Source organism: Brachionichthys hirsutus, chromosome 6 (genome assembly GCF_040956055.1).
Source record: "Brachionichthys hirsutus isolate HB-005 chromosome 6, CSIRO-AGI_Bhir_v1, whole genome shotgun sequence".
NCBI lineage: Eukaryota > Metazoa > Chordata > Actinopteri > Lophiiformes > Brachionichthyidae > Brachionichthys > Brachionichthys hirsutus.
The window spans coordinates 13,434,445-13,453,910 of NC_090902.1; the positions used below are offsets into that span (position 1 = coordinate 13,434,445).

The 19,466-nt window shown below is 40.8% G+C and overlaps 1 protein-coding gene and 3 non-coding genes across 4 annotated transcripts in view; 3 read left to right on the top strand and 1 right to left on the bottom strand.

Moving 5' to 3' along the window:
- pigg (phosphatidylinositol glycan anchor biosynthesis class G (EMM blood group)) overlaps positions 1–19,466 on the bottom strand; it is a 45,949-nt gene that overhangs the window by 12,951 nt on the left and 13,532 nt on the right. The window contains exons 6-10 of the mRNA XM_068740374.1: positions 15,046–15,258; positions 9,657–9,874; positions 9,041–9,322; positions 5,981–6,390; positions 3,651–3,842 (exon numbers count right to left, since the gene is read on the bottom strand). Coding sequence (XP_068596475.1) covers positions 3,651–3,842; positions 5,981–6,390; positions 9,041–9,322; positions 9,657–9,874; positions 15,046–15,258 — 1,315 coding nt within the window. The remainder of the gene's footprint in view (positions 1–3,650; positions 3,843–5,980; positions 6,391–9,040; positions 9,323–9,656; positions 9,875–15,045; positions 15,259–19,466) is intronic.
- trnak-cuu (transfer RNA lysine (anticodon CUU)) lies at positions 11,517–11,589 on the top strand. Its single transcript has one exon. It is a non-coding gene; the product is annotated as a tRNA-Lys (tRNA).
- On the top strand, positions 12,000–12,072 carry trnak-cuu (transfer RNA lysine (anticodon CUU)). Its single transcript has one exon. It is a non-coding gene; the product is annotated as a tRNA-Lys (tRNA).
- Positions 12,483–12,555, top strand: trnak-cuu (transfer RNA lysine (anticodon CUU)). The gene has a single exon. It is a non-coding gene; the product is annotated as a tRNA-Lys (tRNA).

Consider the following 19,466-nt stretch of genomic DNA (forward strand, 5'->3'; position numbering starts at 1 on the left):
TGAATGCATCTCATTCACCTCCCTTTCAGAAGGCGAATGAGTTTCCTTATGGCTCTTCTCCTAAAAGGCTTATTGGACAAAAATATATATCTATATTTTTCCAACTATCAATAATGCATATGCACTTAAAGACCCAACACAGACTTTAAAAATAAAAATGCATTCTATTATGAAGACAATTAAACTTAGCCTCATTTCCATTTTAGACATTCAGCAAATGCTTTTATTCATAGAAAGGCAAACTGTAAGACTTCATTTCCCTAACCCTTTTAATCAGAAGGAGGAAATCAAAGGAAAAGCATTGGTGGTGTTAAGTTGTGTTCTACATCATAATGGACAAGGTGGAATAAAGAGAACTAAAAACTACTTAAATTGAGGGAAACACTGACTTGTCAATTTACTTCAGTGAAATCAGGCATTTATGAAAACATGTAGAAATGATTAGCAATACACCTTTATTTCCACGTTCGCCTGCTGATCAGTGGTGACCATATCTAAACACCGACTCAAAGGAGGTCCGGGAAATGCTTCCAAACTGACGCTGGAAACATGCCTCCTCTCAGGCTGCAGTCAAATCTGCAAAATCACTACAGGATAATAACTGAACCTGGAGGAGTTGAGCAAGTATTGGTCATTTATTATTAATCCGCATGCTTGATGGAAACCTGTTCCAGCAGAGTGATATGCTCCATAATGCGCGGTTCTTCATTATTCACAATTTCCCTAACACTGGCAGAGATTTAGTTTATCAATATTTTATGCAAAGGAAAAACTAGAAAATCCATGTTTGAATTTGATTTAATGTGAGGACAGCGATGGGTTTGAGGCGCAGAGCTCATTTTTGGCAATGTCTTGGGTGTTTGTTTTAAAAACAAAGGAAGCTGTCAGTCGCTACATGCTTGTGGTTGCATTTTAATGCGTGATTAATCTGGCTATATTCCACAACTATGCATTACAAAAAGGATGGAGAAAGGAAAGATGATGGCATTTAAATGTGTGATACTAAAGCCTGCAAAAATGCACGTTAGAAAAAAATAACTTGGTAGGCATTCACAACATTTCCTGAACTGCAGCACCCAAAAATGGCTTCAGTTATTCCGAAAGGACTTTGCACCAAACGAACCAGAGGAACAGCTTCTCCACTTCTGGGTTGTCATTAAGCTCAAAATCAAGTCCTATAAAAGATCTTTCTACAGAGGAACAACAGGCTGCTCGACGACGTCTGCAATCCCTCATGCGGCATGTTTTTTTTCCGGACCTTGGCATTTTGATTGTTGCCGCTTTGAACCTGCGTTCAGGACTTTGGATTCTTGAGTTTGTCTCTCACGTCGCTTTGTAAGGAAACCATGATCTCCTTTGCTGCACATTGTAATGCAAACCGCAGTGCAAAAGACACAAAAGAGTAGCTCACCAAGCTGTCTGGAGTTCATGTTACCAAGGAAACAAGCATTGGTAAGTGAATAAGAAAAGGTAAGACATTCTATTCCCTTTAACATGTTTGATAAGGCCTCTTATCAATCACCTGCATCAGGTTTTTGAATCCTTTTCACTGACAATGGCAATAAAAACAATTTGGATTCTAATTCTGGCTAAGGCCAGGGGAATCAGCCAAAACAGTGTTTCAGTGCCAGAGGAAAACTTTGAAATTGAGGAGGGCCTTGCCACTCTGTCTGATTCCCAGGGTGTCTGTGGGATAAGACGGAGTATGTCCAAGTCGCAACTGCTGAAAAGCCACTTGGGGAAAGTAAACAATGGTTACAGACAGGACTTCTAATTATAAGAAACCACTAGATCAATATCTGGTCAGCTGCCAGCATCCAGCGTTCCTCATCTTTGAGATTAAATGAAATGCATTCCCTCTGAAAGAGAGGTGTGATTAAGAAAAAAAAAAAAAAAAGGCACATTTTCTTTGAAGCCAGTTGAGAATAATTATTTCTTAAATGTTACCACTGAGATATTGTACAAACACAGATTGGTTTTGGAACAGGGTTATGACATGTATTGCCTCCTGGGTAATACAACTGAAGAGTGTGCGTGTGTGTGTGTGTGAGAGAGAGTCTCTGGAGCAGGGGTTCACAGGTGTTTTGAGACAAGTTTGAATATATTTCCATTTTTAAGTGGGATCCGTATACAGTACATGAATATATTTAACTGGAAACTTGCACAACAGCACTACATGGAAAAATGGGTTACAAACACAGATGAACACAACGAGACGACACGTTAAAAGCCTAAATCTTAAGGCATGTTTGGTAGAACATGTGGAAGAAATGCTGGGATGCAGGGCAGAGTGCAAAAAACCTGGCTATGGTGCATTCAGAAATAGCCTCCTGTTTGATGTTGAGCTACATCATATTGGATTGTATACCTATCTTTACATACCGTGAATGTATCTGTACTTATATATTTTACAGCTCCGATCTTAATCTGTGACCCCTCAATACCTCGAGAATAATGAAGTTAATATTTGCCTGCTGTCTGTTTTGAGGCAATAAGGAGCTTAGTGTGTCTGAGGGGAAGAGAAAAGAAAAGATGGTGACGAACCATTCTGAAAAACGCAACAATACAATTACGCCTTATGCGCAAAGGAGAGGGGGGGGGGGGGCTTAGCTGATAAAACACAGGACCGACCCCAGGGGGGTTGATTTAACAAAGGGTCATTATTCCGCCGTGAACATTTTATTTCTAATTTTTTCTTACTTTAAAAAATAGAACTGCTCAGATGGACAAAATAACCATGAATCAATTTGAGTACGTAGTTGTTGAGAAAAAAAAAACTGATTCAGCAGTTGGGCGTTACAATATTTGTCACAAAGTCTGCAGTATTGTGTCATAATTTCACTAATATAGTTTCTCCTCTCCCACAAATCTATGCCGGATACGACCCAAGACGTTTGTCTCGCTGAATGACGGACTTTGCTGGGCACAGCACAGGCCGAGTCTAAAATAAATTGTTGTGGTGGAACACCGTAACGAGCAACTTGTTGAGGTCTGAAGAAAAGGCTGAAGGTCCTTGGTCACCTGTCAACTTTGTCAGTCATAGAGATGCTTTAAAGAAGCCAGAGACCTCGTGCGGCTTTAGTCAGGTGTCTTTGTACAGGTGAGGGTAAGAGGTTGAGCTTTTAATTAGCTGAGCTCGTGTGAGACTGCCAAGGAGGACAGGAGAGGTTAGTGAAGGCGAGGTACTGGATTTAGATGAAGGGAGGTCATGAAAACCAGACAAAGAACTGTGTGCAGCTCTGCACCCTCATTATTTTCTGACAGAGGCTAGCATCAGCTAAGTCTGCCAAGCTAGTCTGCAGAATGAAATATTACCGCGCTCAGGAGCTGCAAGATTGTCGATCTTCTCTCTTTTTGGACATTGATAACTACAGCTATTAAACAGAGATTGTGCTAAAGGACTAGATGAATAGCATTTAAAGAGGTATCAGTTTTTAAGAATAATAATACATCTTTTAAGGCACACATTAAACAGGATTTTGGATTATTCAGGTTGAGATATTGGGTGCACAGACTACATGCACTGGACACTGAAGGGTTAGGAATCACATGAATTATTTTAACAATTACTGAACAAAGTTAATGTGACTATGAAACTAATATTCTGGATTAAGTTGTGACGTTTTTGAGCTTCTTCCATCAGGACTTACTTGGACAAAGTTTGACCAGAGTGTTGCCAGGGAAACAAGACATTCCCAACAGCTGCCCGGTAGCTGTAGACACCCAGAAGTCCAAGGGCGAGCGCGACCTTGGAGACCAATGAGCACCGTCTTTGGACCAGGAAGTAGATAAGAACCAAACAGGAAGCAGCCAGCAGGGAAAGAACAACTCTGTGTTCAGAACTAGAGACACAGAAACAGACAGAATTTAATTTCTCTAGTGTTCCAAAAGTTTCCTTATTTCCCATTCAAGTGTCATAAGCAGCAAATCATTCAATTATTTAAAGAATCCAAACAGGAACTTCAAGCCTTGGACTAGACATTTACAGAGAAATGGGGGCGATTCTGATGAGACTATTACTGGTACCGTCAGTCATATCCTGCAGCAGTCGTTTAAACGTTAAAGAGGCACAGAATTTGGTTGAGATTTTCAATGCACTGAGCACAAAAAAGGAAATAGGTCCTAAATGTACATATCAAAGTTGGATAGAAGCCATCTATTTAACCGTTACATGGATCAGGCAGAATGAGAATTTGGAAGCGCTAAAAAAAAAATAATGGTGTTGGGCTACCTAGATCTCATTAGCCAAGCAACAGGCAGTGCAGGTGTGAAGAATGGGCAACACTGGGCAGCAAAAATGTCAAAATCCACATCTCTATTTCACAATATGATGCATGTTAAAGAACACATCATAATCCCCCGGGCCGTGCAGCTGACAGAATATTAAGGGATCTGAGCAAGTCACTGCTTTACAGAGAAATCAGTCCGAGCAATCACAAAGGCCATTTTCCTGTCAGTCTCTCAGCCAGATAAACGGTTTCAAAATGTCTGCGTCAGAAGAAAAGCCGTATTGTGTTAAAATGGCCCAAATCGTTCAGGGTCTTGTCATGTTATGTCTATGAGTAAATCTGGTACAGTTATTTACACTAAGAGGAATTATAAACGGAGATCAACCATCATGTCTGTATTGAGCAGCGTACAGAGATAAACTTTTTGACATGTCTGTCTTTTAATTGACACGGCGCCATGTGACTACATCGGCGACAGACTAAATAACAGTTATAGAAACCGTACAATCTCCTTTTTTACCACCGACTTCTCACACCCTCAACTGGAGCCGAGCTGAAAATGAGTTTTATAATGTCCTGTCTCATACATGCTCCCGCATAATAAAGAAAAATGCACCCGGCACTGTAAAAGGACCAGCAGCCATTAGTTCTGACAGCAGCACTGTGTCCATTGCCTTCCACAAGACAAATGTTGGATCGAACAAAGACTAGAAAGATTTTTCAACCCTTAAGTGTCTCAACGGTGGTGGAGTTCAAATGTTTTGGTCTTAACAAGAGAAACAGACATGGAATCCATTTTCTGTGTGAATCCTTTTGCTATCCATACAGTAATTCCAAGCCAACCTGGTTGCTGCTGCCACTCTTTTGCTGCCTATCAGAACCACTCATGCTTGCAAGCCAGTGTGTAGCCCTGGCTAGATAAGAACGAGTAAAAAAAAAAAAAAAAAAGAACGTGTTAAAAAAAAGTCTAGCTGGCAGACTATCTGACTAATAACTGATCTCTGATCACGTTAATGCACCGGGTCACAACATTTAAACTCGAGATGTTTGGACAGAATCTGGTTTAAATTGATTTCAATAGGTGCTGACCGACAGTGGATGATTTAAGGGCAATATGATCATATGGAGCAGAAAAAAGCAGACTGCTAACTAATCACTGTAGGAGAAACAATTATTCTGATTATAATAATAATAATAATAATAATGATGATGATGACCAATGTCATTGTTATAGATATTTAATCTAGAAGGAGTGGTCGAGCTCTTGAAGTTTTAGTAAGAGTCGTTGAAACCGAATCAGATATTTTTCATCTTTGGGCTGGAGGCTCCCATCCCCAGGAGGATGGAGTCCCCTGGCATTCGTTTGGATTGTGGTTGTAAGTTGCTCTTGAAAGTCATGAAAATGAGATTTGAGCTTCCTGAGGAAGGAACACAGAACTGCATTGACAGCTGCTGGTGAAGAGATCTATCGCTCTATATACATACATACGGTAATACCTTTTGAAAAATATGGCTTAAAAATGAAATATATATTCCCCTGAACTTTTTTATGTGTGTGTGTCCAAATGTGTGTGTGGTTAAATAGTATGTTAAAGACAATATATTTTAGAATAACAATTATTGAGTTAATTGTTAATGTGTTTCGCTATTTTTTTCTCATCATTCTTTAAAACTTAATAAGGCAAAACTGATTTTGCCTTATTAAGTAAATTTGACAATATTTATCAATAATGAAAATAGGGAAATCAAACCTGGTAAGCCAATGTCCAAAGTCAGGAAGATGAGCCCACTGTACACCGGTCTGGTTGAGGGGGCGTAGCAGTCGGATGCAGACCAGCGTAAAGGGCGGAGTGGCTAACGCTAGCCACTTCTCTGAGAAACCCTCTGGCTTGGAGTGAGAAGAGGCAAAGGGATGGCAATCTATGGAAGGGAGGATATGCTCCTCTTCATCTCCAGAGTCCTTCTTCTCTCTGAAGTACTTCCGACAAACATCTTGGAAGACTGCAAGGCAGAGGGTGTTGAGCAGAAAGTACCAGGTTTGGTGTTCTTCCTCTATGAAGCTGCTCGCCGCCAAGCTCAGAGTGTGTCCGATGGTGCCAGCCAGCAACAACACATCCAGTTCTGACAGCCACCACTCACTGCCACTGCTCCTCAATGGAGACTATGAAAGAATATTAAAGTGTATTAAGTTCTAGTGCACGAAGCAAAAGTTGAACAAAGCACAACAGCGGGATGTCTGTCTCTGTCAGTCATCTCAAGAACCAGAAATGTATTTTTCTGCAAAAACTGACCAATAGCAGAAACTAATTGATTTGTTTTGGCCCATATCAATGTTCGGTCCATCATGCTTCTGTGACTTTTAAAAAGAAATTGGTGTTTGTCCAAATGCAAACTCTTTGCCAATTATTTTGCTCAGCGGTAAAAGCCCATTCCAATTCAAAGAAAAAATGAAATGAAGTTCAGCAGCAATAATTTAGCCCAACAAAAGGTAAATAGACTTTCTTTACCTTTTTAGTTGTACCTAACCAATTTAGCCATATACGTCTACTTTATTCAAATGGTGCGACATTAAATATTCAACTTTCTGGTACTTATTTTGCAATAAAAAACGAAAATATCACTAAACTGTGGCACTGCAGCTTCCAGGTTGCATGCATTTTAATATCATGCACTACAATTTCCATAATTTTCCTTTCCAAATTTTCATGAACATCTCCCAGATTATATATCCTATATGCTCCTAAATTATCTCAAAAGTTCTTTATCCGGACCATATTTCAAGGTTCAGTCAGTTCAGGAGATTTGACAATTCATTCTGCACTGTAGTCTGAGTTACACACACACACACACACCACCCCCAATCACAGAGAGGAGGATTCACATCAAAACCTGGCACAGAGCAACAGCAGCTATAATTCCTCCTGTGCTGATCCTGGTCAAGTGTCTTTATCTTCCCCTGGAGGTCAAATTTCAAAATCTCAAAATGTATGGCTTAAACAAACAGAAACAATGTGTTATATCAATTTGAGCAAATTAATTTTATAGATTGTGGTAATTTATTTAGCTGATCTCCCTGGCTTCTAGTCTAGTCTAGATACAGGCTAAGATAAAGCAAACTTATTTTCCCCTCTAGCCTTATATTTAATGGACAGATATGAGTAGCATCAATCTTCTCTTCATTGGAAAAATCTATAAATGTCAAACTATTCCTTTATTTATCAAAAAGACAATTTTTATCAAACAAACTGGACGAAGGAAAGGCTATGGCTTTCTGTTACTTGCTAGTAAGAAATATTTTCAAAGCAGCCTCAGAACCAAAATATAAAAACAAAACATCAACCAACCAATGAATCATTCGTAATACTTCTGGAAATACTTTATTCTTGGTCCTAATATGTGTTTATCACATTCTTTTGGCAGGCCAGCGAACCCAATTCCCATCATGAAGATGTGGAATACACATTCTTTCTGGCTCAGCCTCCTCACATGAAGCATCATGTAGATATTCTCACCGACAAACAAAAGGAAATTATTTAGATCAAAAAGGAAACCTTTCAATTCTCAAATTAGCCAATTACAGACCAAATTACTAGTCTTTTTCTGAAGAATTCTTCATTCATTTAAATGTTTATACTCATTCCATTTACTATTTTGTCAAGTTCCTCTTGGAATCATATAATAACTTGTCACATCCTTCACAGACAACTTTTCTACGTGAAGCACAATGACATTTAGATTCTTAAAATTCTGGAGACCTTGTCATATTTTGTTTGAGTGGTGATTTGGCTATTTTGGGGATCGGGTGTGAAAATTTGAGCAATCACTGCTTTATCTTTACAGCTGTTACTGATATCAGTACAAGACAAACAGCTGTAAACTCTTATGTTTTAAAACAGCAAATGCAATTCATCTTTAAACATGACTTAGCAGGAAAAAAAAAGATTTACAATTGAGATTTAAAATAGTCCAGATTGAAGCCTGGTTTTTAATGATTGCTATGAAAATAGGGCTATAAAGCCACATCGACAAACAACAAAACACACGTGCTACTTCATGATTGTTAAAGCGATGAATGATGTTAGTCAGTGCTTTTGTGATTTTTTTTAACAGTGGGGGCCGTCTGGCTTCTGGGACACAACCTGCAGCAGCTTCTCTAACAAATCCATGGTCCCTTTGCTGAGCTGTCGGAATTAACAATAAATCTGGGACATTTTAGAAATAACTCTCACAGTCACTACAGTTACTGTTAAAAATATTATGCATCACGTTTAATTATTGTCGGAATTAAACAATATATCTCTTGTGTCTGTAAAGTTAATGTTCTATCACTGCATTAAAGCTTATCCCTACATTTTAATACATTACCCCCCCCCCCCCCCCCCCCCCCCCGCTCCCTGTCCAATTCTGCAGAGTAATTTAAGTGGCTCATTGGGATCCTCAATGACAAACACGCCACAGTGTGTGCAGCCAGCCAAGAACTCTGGGATTAATATAAATGGTGCTCTAAATCTCAAAGTAAGAGGCAGCCCCTTCAGCCTCTACAAAACCTTTCCAGACCTGCTCTATGTTTCACAATGCAGGAACATTCAGGTGATGTAAAGACTTGGCTAACTATTCCAAATCACTAATTAGAGTTTACAATAGATGAGACCGTGCCCTTTCTCCATAGATTCAGTCAACTTTTTCACAACTAATTTTGTCTCATAGGCAAAAAAAAACATAAGAGCAAAATGTTTTTTTTTAATACATCAGCAAAAATGTTCACGTTACTTTTGTAGGTGTGTGTGGTATGTTTAGGACCATATACTCACCTTCCTGTGTGTGGCGACCAGGAGGAGTCGGCGAGTTAACATAGACACTAGAATGCAAAACATTGCTGAGGAGAAGGCAACCGCAGCAAACACGAGACCCCAGGAGAGGCTGCAGAAGTAACAAGAGCTCTCGGCAGACGTGCACACCAAGACGTGCACCGAGGCGAGCAGCAGACACAGGAGATAGAACGGCAGGGAGAGCAGGGTCGAGAGGACCGGGAGGTCCACCACTGCTTCAGCACTGAGGGCTTCAGGCATGGCCAGCAGTAAGACCAGAAGGAGCTGCAGGCCCGGTCCGAGGGAGAGAATAGAGAGAGATGGGGAGAAAAGGAGCTCAGTTGTTTTTCTTTTCTTTTCAGTTTATACTACAGATAATCCACAGTAAGTGTGGGCAACATATGTAAGCAGTGAAGAGATTACCACGGCAGCTAAGAGCTATACATAAGCACAAAGAGCCTTTCAGGACATGCTTAAAATAATGACTCAAGTTTTCAGTATTAATGATTACAACACTATCGCCATTTATAAAGCTATTAATGCAAATACGCTACGTTAACAATGACAACTTAATCCAGCCTGTTATTGTCTTTAGAAAGAGTGACATTCCACTGCTTACCTGAAACACGAACGTCATGCCTGCAATCATGGAGTACATGTCGTACTTCCCCAGTTGTTTGCTCAACGATGAGCTCATGGCAGCCAGGGCCTCCAGATACTGCTTCAGGACTTTTTTGCCCATGTTGGTAAGCACCTCAGAGGTGTTGCCCTCGAGATAGAGCTTCAGCCAGTTCCCATGAGCCTTTTCTGCCACACGGAAAAGCTCAAAGCCTGCCTCTGTGATGGAAAGAATTTAGGAGGGGGGAAAGTTAACCTTTGTTATTTAACACCAATGATTGTCGTCAGGTACTGAAGGACTTGGCATTACTTTGACGTTAAATGCTGCAGGACATCTTCCTAAACAGTAGCAGCTTAATGTATTCCTGTAGATTTGTCAAAAATGAAGACATTTGCAGCATCTCATTAATAACCTCTATGAACCAGCAAAACATTAATAGTAATATCTTTTGATGCATTGAAACAATTACCTGTAAACTTCACTGCGTAGCTAAACAAGATGCTTTCCAATAATGAAAGTTCAACCTCCATTTACACACTGCATAAAGTATATTGAATACAGATCTCTCTCATCAGTCGGTTGCATTCTTTACTATCATAGATGCTTCAGTGGTTTGAGACTCAACTACGAACTGGATGGATTCGGAACAACGGTTATGAAAAGCTTTGTCTAATTTTAGGAAAGCCCTTTTCAGACCGATGCCTATCCTGCTGCATTTCATTATAAACAATAACGCAACTATCTGTTTCCTTAGCAACGAGTTCCACTAATCCCATGCATGAATGCATCAATTATTTGGATGCATATTGAATATCATGAATAGAAGATCAAATAAATTTCAGAACTTTATTGTTCTGTGTCCTGTGTGCATTTCAAAATGAAAAAAAAAAACCTGCAAAATGAGATTTTGAGCTCGAGATCCAGTTAAAAACTATGAAAAGCTGCCTGTTTCCATTTTACATCTTTGCTACACGAGTCTGTTCAAGGCCAAAGAAACACGGAGGTTTGATTTGTTATATACATCAGTAACACACACACACATACACACTTTAGTAGCATAGGCAAGGGGTGATAAATAGTGACTGTGGCTTTGCCAGACAGTGGGGTTGGTAGAAATATTAGAAGCTTAAGCCACAGGCATGAATCATACAGTATCGACGGCCTTGGCCATCTTTCATCTGTCTAAAAGTACAGAGTTTGGTTAATGGCCCTCTAAGATGCCTGAGGTTGGAATCACAAGAGAAACATAATACGAAGATTGATACAAGGCAGATAGTAAATACATTTTATAGGGAACCCTTTACTAATGCATTTATTGGGTGAAGCTTGTAATTGGGCCGAGAGTAACAGACAGCAAGCCGACACGTGACCCTGGAATTATATCACTCATTCATAAGGAAAGGTATATCTCTGGTGTATCTGTTCCATGTAGGTCACTGTAGATCCTGCATAGCATGAATGTAGATGAAGTGTTGTGTACATACACTACAGAAGATTATATCACAAACTACTCTTTTATAAATTAAGTGTGTTAAAACCACTCCTATATTTAGAGAATATATTTGTACATTTGAACTAAGTAATACCAGTATTTGTTGTACATTAACTCTGTCCTGGGTTTGTTTGAATTTTCTCCACCTCCAAAAACATGCAATTTCGGTGAATTGATCACTTTAAATTGTATATATGTTGAATCCAGCGACACCCTTGTTGAACGACAAGGTGGATAAAGCAGCTGTAGATTGAGGTTGTTTCCTCTCCAATCCAAGAAAATGGATGAGTTTATTGGGTCTCCTCATCACGAGAGGAAACAGTAGTCGTGCCTGTCCAGCGGCAGACTGAGGAAAGCTCACCCAGCAGGCCTGGCTAGCTTGGTTGGTAGAGCATGAGACTCTTAATCTCAGGGTTGTGGGTTCGAGCCCCGCGCTGGGCGCATGAGTTTATCAGCAGAGTGGCGCAGCGGGAGCGTGCTGGGCCCATAACCCAGAGGTCGATGGATCGAAACCATCCTCTGCTAATGTTTTGGGGCAGCCCGATGGCATAGTGGTGAGCGCTGCCACTTGAAAACAAGGTTTGGGGTTCGATTCCCAACTGTCCTGGGTCTGTTTGAATTTTCCCCACCTCCAAAAACATGCACTATAGATGAATTGATCACTTTAAATTGTATATATGTTGGATCCAGCGACACCCTTGTTGAACGACAAGGTGGATAAAGCAGTTGTATATTGAGGTTGTTTCCTCTCCAATCCAAGAAAATGGATGAGTTTATTTGGTCTCCTCATCACGAGAGTAAACAGTAGTCGTGCCTGTCCAGCGGCAGACTGAGGAAAGCTCACCCAGCAGGCCTGGCTAGCTTGGTTGGTAGAGCATGAGACCCTTAATCTCAGGGTTGTGGGTTCGAGCCCCACGTTGGGCGCATGAGTTTATCAGCAGAGTGGCGCAGCGGGAGCGTGCTGGGCCCATAACCCAGAGGTCGATGGATCGAAACCATCCTCTGCTAATGTTTTGGGGCAGCCCGATGGCATCGTGGTGAGCGCTGCCACTTGAAAACAAGGTTTGGGGTTCGATTCCCAACTGTCCTGGGTTTGTTTGAATTTTCTCCACCTCCAAAAACATGCAATTTCGGTGAATTGATCACTTTAAATTGTATATATGTTGAATCCAGCGACACCCTTGTTGAACGACAAGGTGGATAAAGCAGCTGTAGATTGAGGTTGTTTCCTCTCCAATCCAAGAAAATGGATGAGTTTATTGGGTCTCCTCATCACGAGAGGAAACAGTAGTCGTGCCTGTCCAGCGGCAGACTGAGGAAAACTCGCCCAGCGGGCCTGGCTAGCTCAGTTGGTAGAGCATGAGACTCTTAATCTCAGGGTCGTGGGTTCGAGCCCCGTGCTGGGCGCACGAGTTTATCAGCAGAGTGGCGCAGCGGAAGCGTGCTGGGCCCATGACCCAGAGGTCGATGGATCGAAACCATCCTCTGCTAATGTTTTGGGGCAGCCCGATGGCATAGTGGTGAGCGCTGCCACTTGAAAACAAGGTTTGGGGTTCGATTCCCAACTGTCCTGGGTCTGTTTGAATTTTCCCCACCTCCAAAAACATGCACTATAGATGAATTGATCACTTTAAATTGTATATATGTTGGATCCAGCGACACCCTTGTCTAATTAGGGTGATACTCTTTATTTTTTTTTTGACAATTGTATTGAGCACTGATAAAACATGCATGAAAAATAAAACCAACCCCAAAAAATAAAACATTAACATCCATGCTACTTAAATGTATTATTCCAGGTGAATTTACAAACAGTGGCAATTTTTTCACGACAGACAGCATCACCTCAATGATGGGCATATTAAAACCAAAACGTAGGTCTGCTGATCTATTTTTCCACCCAATTCCATTACTATGGAAACCAAGGACAAAAATAAGTTGAAAATGTGTTGCCAGAGTGAGAAGTTATTATGTGAATGGAAGAAAATTATTTAAAATGAAGTTTAGAAAACACAAAATTTGACCTGACAGGGATATTTAGCTTGAGTCAGTTTTCTTTTGGATAATCGGAAACCTAAATCACACACACACAAAAAGTGTTCCCGTCATCACTCAAGTTGTACTGATAAATGGCATAAAATGCTAATGTGTTTTGGCACCAAAATGTCATAATAATAATAATAATAAAAACCCATTAAGAGAGCAGGTTGACCTTTTCCAGTATTAGGGGGGAAAAAAGATGAAAAAAACCCCTGATAAAATAAAAGCTTTATCAATAAAATATAGAAAAAAATCCTACAGCTCAGCTAGCAGACCCGGAAGACTACCTTGTGCTAGGTGGCACTAATTGCTAATGCTCATTTCGCTAAACATGCTCTAAATGACAACGCTGAAATAACAATACAAAGCCGGTAAAACAGTTACAATGTTTACCAAATATCTTTAACCAACAACAAAGGTTCATGACGTCGACGCATCAGTTCGGTTTGTAGCGAAGACGTGGACAGACTGACTGCAATGCTGCCTTTCAAAGAGAAAAGCTGCTAGCATAGGTGGAAAATACTCTCTTACCCCCCTTTCATGTGGCCTTGGGTATTTATTTCAATATGCAACCAAACCAATTATCCTGCTGCATTTCCACCAGCTGCTTTAGTCTACTGCCCCCGTCCACTTTCTCTGCATGAATATTTATGATTGATGCCAAAATGGGTAAGAACAAAAACGTGTTGACATTTTAACTTTTTTTTTTTTTTTTAAGGGGCCGTTTTAGTGAAACAGCCATTTCATATTATTTGTATATATCAAGTAACTTTCTAAACAAGCCAATCACATACTTTACTCTGCCTCCTTTCAGTTGAGAATAAAAGACAAGATAGATTACACCTGACCATTCTGATATTTGCAATGGTAATTCCTGCCCTGGAGTATCCAATGTTTCTGGAAGTGAAGGACAGCAACAGAGGGACACGGACAGGCTGGTCGTTGGCTGAGAAGAGGATAAAACTGCCAACCAGCCCAACCTCGACTTTTACGTAGGGAGTAAATTTCAGCGAGGATATGTGCATGTATTTGCACAAAGTGAGGAGCACATTAATGTTGAAGAGCAGACCACTAACTTGTTGTGGCTCTTCCATGTGGAACCTGACCAGCTGTAAGGCCATTTAAGTGTGGATTTACAAAACTCAGGATACACAATATTCCACAGTTTAACTCTTCAGAGTTTTGGTTTCTGGTGAAGATCATTCGTCATAAATCACCTCACACATAGGTTAATTCATCTGCAGCATATGGTGCTGTAAACTGAAAGGAGCAATCTGAAAGACACTGGAGGAAAATTTCTAATATAAGAATTACCAAAAGAGACCATAAACCCAAATAAAACAAATGATGCGAGGATTTATTTACATCAGTTTTGTTAATTGCTTATTTTTTTTTATATAAAAGGAGTCTAGATAAAATCCATGCTTTCATCCACCCTTGCACTCTTATTTTAAATAAATAATCTGACCAGAGGCTCTTCCAAACCAGCCTTATGCTGCAAAGTATATCTACGGACACCCAACAAAGGTCATTTCAGACATACTGCATGCATCTGGATATATTGTGCTTAACTGAAATTGCAATAATTGAAGAGAAAGCTGAGATGGAGGAAAGTAACTGACATGCTGTGTGTTGTGGAGGCTCCACCAGCTTCAGCCTGTATTTTCACTCTGCACTAAAACTATTCCTTGGACTGCATTGTTTTCTTTCTGTTACCGTCTGCAAGGCCAAGTGTGAGCACTCACCCTGTCACCGGCTGGAAACGATACAGCATAACGATGAGTCTCTGTGTGACTGGGTCCTGGCTTGAAGGGCTTAATGAGTACAGAATTTGGAGTCAGTGAATTTGTAACCCACCTTTCTCATAGTCCGGAATGCTGTCTCTAAGCAGGCAGCTGAGCTGGTGGCCGTTGATATGCAGGAAGCGCAGCTTGTCTCTGAGTGAGGCTTCCTCCAAGACTTCTGGGATCACATGACCCACACTGTTCTGGGATATGGGCAGGCCGAGTCCCAGGGCCAGGGTCGGAGTCAGGTCAACCTGCTCAACAACTCCAGGTGTCTCCATCCCCACTGGCATTCCAGGGCGAAAAACACACAAGCACAGAAGTTTAGGACGTTTAAGGACAATCCGAAGGTGGAAAAGTAACTTAATTTCATCGTTTTTTGGTAGGATGTCTTTATTAAACTGTGTCAAGTGAGGAAGAATCTGATCAAACTGAATCCAAAGTTATAATGCACCATCTTTCGTTTGCAGATTAGTCTCTCGCTTTCAACAATGGACAGAACGTTTAACATCAGTCAGTCATAGCGTAAAGCAAGAGCGAAAATCACATTCTATTACATCAAAAGGGACAGTCTACAGAAAAAAAATATTTACATGATGGACACAGAAATTGATTTATTTTCATTCTGACCGTTGCCCCCCCCCCCCCCCCCCACACACACACAAATATAATATAATCACCAGAGTGTAAATCAAACTCTGTCCAGCGAGGAAGTGTCACTGACTGTGAATCAATTTTATCTGCTGTTGTGCACGTTGGACAGACAAGTGGAGAAGAAGAGGCCATTAGCGAAGGTGGTGATCACAGACCATTCCCCTCTCTGGTATCTGCAGCTATTCCAGGATGGAGCATCCATTCATGCAGTGGCCAGGAGGTTTGAGATGTCTCCCAGCAAGCATGGAGGAGATACCAGGAGACAGGCCAGTACTCCAGGAGAGGTGGAGGGGGCCATAGGAGAACAACAACAACCCAGCAGCAGGACCACTATCTGTTTCGTCCTCCAAAACGACCTCCAGCAGGCCACCGGTGTGCGTGTTTCTGCCCAAACTGTAGGAAACAGACTCCATGAGGGTGGGATGAGGGCCTGTGCATCCCTGATTGACATTTGACAAAAGAGGACCATCTTTGGCAGATTCACCACGAGCACCCCGTTATCTTCACCGATGAGAGCAGATTCGCGCTAAGCACGCGTGACAGATGTGACCGAGTTTAGAGATGCCGTGGAGAATGCTAAGCTGCCTGCAACATTCTCCAGTGTGACCCCTTTGGGCGTGGGTCAGTGATGGTCTGAGGAGGCATATCCTTGGAGAGCTGCATAGACCTCTACATGCTAGCCAAAGGTACTGGTAGTGGTTTGGGGAAATTCAAGTTGGATCAGCCTCTGATTTGAGTTTTCCCCACTTTCCTTTTGGGAATGATTCCAAAACCAGTCCACACTGAGCCAACAATTTATGTTGTATTCCTTTGGTTGTTTTACATCATTTTGTTCTCAATGAATTAACACCATGGAATTAATGAAGATTTTCAACTGGTATATTTCATTCACTGAGACCTGAGACGTGTGATTTAAGTGATCCATTTATGATTTTATTTTTGGAGCTGCGTATATTTAACGCCGACACCTCCTTCTCATCAGAGAAGCTGCAGCATCTCATCAGGACAGTTTAAGTACCATCGCAGGAAGGAGGCGAGGTCGCGATGGAACAAGTGCAACCTTTATTCACAGTTTACTCTCATTTCACTCACAAAGGTGAAATGCTTTGGTGATATCTTATGTGATTATAATTAAAGTGAAATTTAATTTGAATCATTGCACCAAACTGAATCTGATAAAGCAGCACATTAGAAATAACTCACATGTATTAATGAGCGTAGGAACGCAGGGTTGCTGCAATGTGTGATGTCAACATATGGCTTCCTGCAGAGATCTCTCAAAAATAGCAAGAGAGGGAGGGGGATGCTTCCAAAATTGTGTCAAAGTGGTGTTTGCAGGTTGAAATAATGAGCTGGCCTGCTGTATAATATATCCAAAACATTCTGCAAGCTCAAGACTGGGACAAAGCTCAGAGGTGTGAATGAATCTCATCATTTCATACAGTAGGTGCGTTTTCATGGACACATTTAATCGGATTAAAAGCCTGATCGGAATAAAACTGCTGCATGTACACCCAAATTGGATTAGTCTGACCCAATCAAACTCAATCCGATCAAGATTCTATCCCGATCGAGAGGGGTGGTTTATACCGATAGATGATCCAATCAGGGCGCATGAAAACACTTCCTCCGATGTTTCGGTACAAGCCGCCCTCACTGCGCATGTCTGTGACGTCAGCTTTATGCGCTTCTGTTATTAGCTAGCTGAAGCAGAGCGAGCGAAAGACAGAACTGGTCAATATCTGAGACAAACATTTCGCCGGAGATATTAAAGGAGGAAACTAAAAGCGTAAACGGGGAAAACGCACGAAATAATGCTGACGTTTCAAGCAGAAAGGGGCGGAGCCATGTTTTGTTTACAACCGAAGTCACTACAGCTCCTTCTACTATTTCTGGTATATTTGGTATAAATTGCGGATGTTAAAATATTTTTTTCCCGATCGCAAGTGTGATGCATGAACACGCAAGTCCTAATCGGATCAATAATTTTAGGGTCCATGAACACAGTGCATCCGATCACAATTTTACTCCGAACTCTGATCGGATTAAAGACATTTTGTCCATGTAAACGAAGACAATGATACAACAAATGTAGTAAAGACCTTTTTACATTTTCAACAGAGATACTTCGCTGATTTAAACATATACTGTAACTATTCATGATAAAGCCACAAATCTAAGTATGAGGCGTGTTTAAATGTCTTTTTGAATAATGAATGTCTGAAGCTCTCCTTGAAGCTTTAAGCTTGAAGATTAAAGAGGAAATTGCACTGAGGTTGTTTTATTTAAAAACCCATCAAGCAGTAGTATTAATCCCCCAAACTCTATGAAGCAGTAAATAATAGTGATTTCATGAGGTTGTAAATAATATTCTGAAACCATTCTAAAATGAAGTCATCTCTTTGAAAGTCCACTAATTACTAAAAAGATGCATCCTGCTTCTATTGTTCAATTTGGTTTACACCGAGCAGAGCAACTGATTCTGGTGCAACAGAGGTGCCATAACGAAGGTCACACCCTCGCAGAATTCACAGATGAGAAAAATTAAGATGATGATGAAGGCATATGCATTTCACATCTAGCTCACTGACACTGCCGCCATTTTGTATTCTTAATAAAGATTTATGGTGAGCTCGGTGAGTGTCTTCAACGATTAGGGACAATTCACCTCAGGATTTGGTTTAAAATGTTGCTAGTACAGTTACACGCACGTGTACATCATCTATCTGGTGGCTGATGGCTGAACTTTGCACCATCATCACTACTTTCCTTTTGAAGCTGGAATGTTATCACTTATTCATTCTGTGCTATTGCAGGGCTAGTTTTCTGGGGTTTGGCTGTCAAAGAGTTGCTCCTGGCTTCAGAGAGAAAGCAAGAGAAGTCAGGGACACACAAACACTGGGGTGGGCAGTGACTGCATGGTGGGATTAAAGTGGCATCGCTTCTCTCCATCCTCCCAGCAATGTAGCCTAAACGTTCTGCCAGTCTGTGGCAATTGGGCTGTTTTCTCAACGACGTAGCTGAGATACTGAGCCACTAATGAACTCTGATCCACTGCAGCATGTTATATGAAAAACAGCAGGCATTTCTACTAATGATCCGCCTCAAACACAGCTGTACCGACGAGGCCACTGATTTAACCAGCTGATGCCCCAAAACAGAAAAACATTTCCATGTCAACATTTGTAAATCTGAGGTGATAACTGATAATAGAAAGTACAAAAAAAATTCAAGATGTAATTTTTCTGTTCAAATCCTTAGATTAGGTTCTTCAGATTTGAATTAACTCATTCAGTACCATAAACGTCTAAACACATTTTTTCCCCTGACCCAAAAATTCACTGACCAACCCTGACAATGAAATCCACCTCTCTTCAACGGCCAATAGCTGTGGAAGGAAAAATGTTAGAACACACTTTCTTTTCCTCATAAAAGAAGAGACTTTAATCTTTAATTTGGTAGGTTCGGTGTTTGCATAGTCATAATAAAGAATATTCTGTGGAGCTTGGAAAATTGGGATAAATGAGCGAAAACTTGGACATATAGCTGAGCTGAAAATGGCTGGCACTCAATGAGTTAAAATACTATGGGAAGAAGATGTGGCAACAGAATAAAGGATGGCTCAGTAAACATCAACTGTTAGGAGAGCCGAAATACCCACTTGTTCATCATTCACCGTCTCTTTCATCTGAATGAGTTAAATAAAATCACTGAAAGAAAAATGTTAATCTGGGTCATGGAATATAATTTCAAAGCAGTTAATATACCTGAGCCTATGAAGTCTGTGTAATAAACACAGGATGTGTTTTTTGGTGAGAAAGTGAGACAGAGAGCAAGAGA